Raw genomic sequence first — 1127 nt, forward strand, 5'->3', positions numbered from 1 at the left:
CAGGCACGTAAAATTCTGATAATAATTCTATTATCTATTTATTGTACATTAATAATTTGTTTGAACAGTTTTCAGTTTTTTTTCTTTTTATATTTTTTTCGAAATTGAAGGAAATGGCTTTTCTTAGATGATATATGATGGAAGACCACCGGGAGCAGGAGCACCATAACCACCAGCAGCGGCGGCCGCTGAAGCAGCAGAAACACCACCAGCAGCGGCAGTTGAAGCAGCAGAGTCAGCACCCGTAGTACCAGTTGAGGTAGCAGCGGCAGCAGCAGCAGCAGAAGCTTCTTCTCTAGCAGCAGCGAGTTCTTCATTCTTAGAGTACAAACCTTCAGCATCAGCACAGTTGAAGTTAGACCACAAGTCACAAGTAAAGATTTCTTGGTTGAAGATGGTTCCATTGTGGCAGAGAGCAGATGCTTTCAACAAACTTCCTTCACCATCAGCAATACAGATGTGGAAAGCTTGGCATTCAGCCTCAGGATCAGCATAGTATCCTATAATAAATAATAATATATAAATATAAGCATAGTTTTCAATTATTTGAATTGAAGTTATTATTTACCTCCTTCAATTCGTCCCTCACAAGAAAAGGATGTTTCTGGAATTTCGTTGTAGATTGGGTAGTCTTCTCCAGCTATTCCAGGAATGAAGGACTCACCCTCACCATTTCCAGCAGCAGCAGCATCTTCGCCAACAAGAGCACCCCCGGTTCCACCAAGAGAACCACCGGGTCCGCCAAAAGCACTACCAGCTCCACCAATAGCAACACCGGCTCCTCCACTAACATATGTACTTAGAGGAGGGGCTCCATATCCACCAAGGGGTTTGTCAGAAAGGACAAGTCCAAAGACAGCGGATAAAACAATGAAGACCTTCATTTTGCTCGAGGTTTTTTTTCAATCTTTTTAACCGGTTGACAGATGAACTGCTAATGAATGTTGATCCATATAATATCTCATACTTTATATAGGAATCATCTTCGTTTTTTTTTTCCAATTTTATTAATATAAAAATAGAAAAACAAAAACTTGATTTGACTTGAGAGCGTAAGTATAAAAGGAACCCGTCTTTTTAATTTATTGTTCTTTGAATTTCAAATTATATTTCTTTAGTTTGTAGAT

General features: G+C 39.3%; 1 protein-coding gene across 1 annotated transcript; it reads right to left on the bottom strand.

Annotated features, from left to right (window-relative positions):
- Positions 1 to 8: 8 nt before the first annotated feature.
- On the bottom strand, positions 9 to 916 carry LOC121131552 (uncharacterized). Its single transcript, XM_071893977.1, has 2 exons — positions 569 to 916; positions 9 to 500 (listed from the first exon to the last, which is right to left on the bottom strand). The coding sequence occupies exons 1-2, from the start codon at positions 882 to 884 to the stop codon at positions 124 to 126; spliced, it is 693 nt and encodes a 230-aa protein (XP_071750078.1). The 5' UTR covers positions 885 to 916; the 3' UTR covers positions 9 to 123.
- Between the last annotated feature and the right edge of the window lie 211 nt (positions 917 to 1127).

Source organism: Lepeophtheirus salmonis, unplaced genomic scaffold, assembly GCF_016086655.4.
Source record: "Lepeophtheirus salmonis unplaced genomic scaffold, UVic_Lsal_1.4 unplaced_contig_8371_pilon, whole genome shotgun sequence".
Lineage (NCBI taxonomy): Eukaryota > Metazoa > Arthropoda > Copepoda > Siphonostomatoida > Caligidae > Lepeophtheirus > Lepeophtheirus salmonis.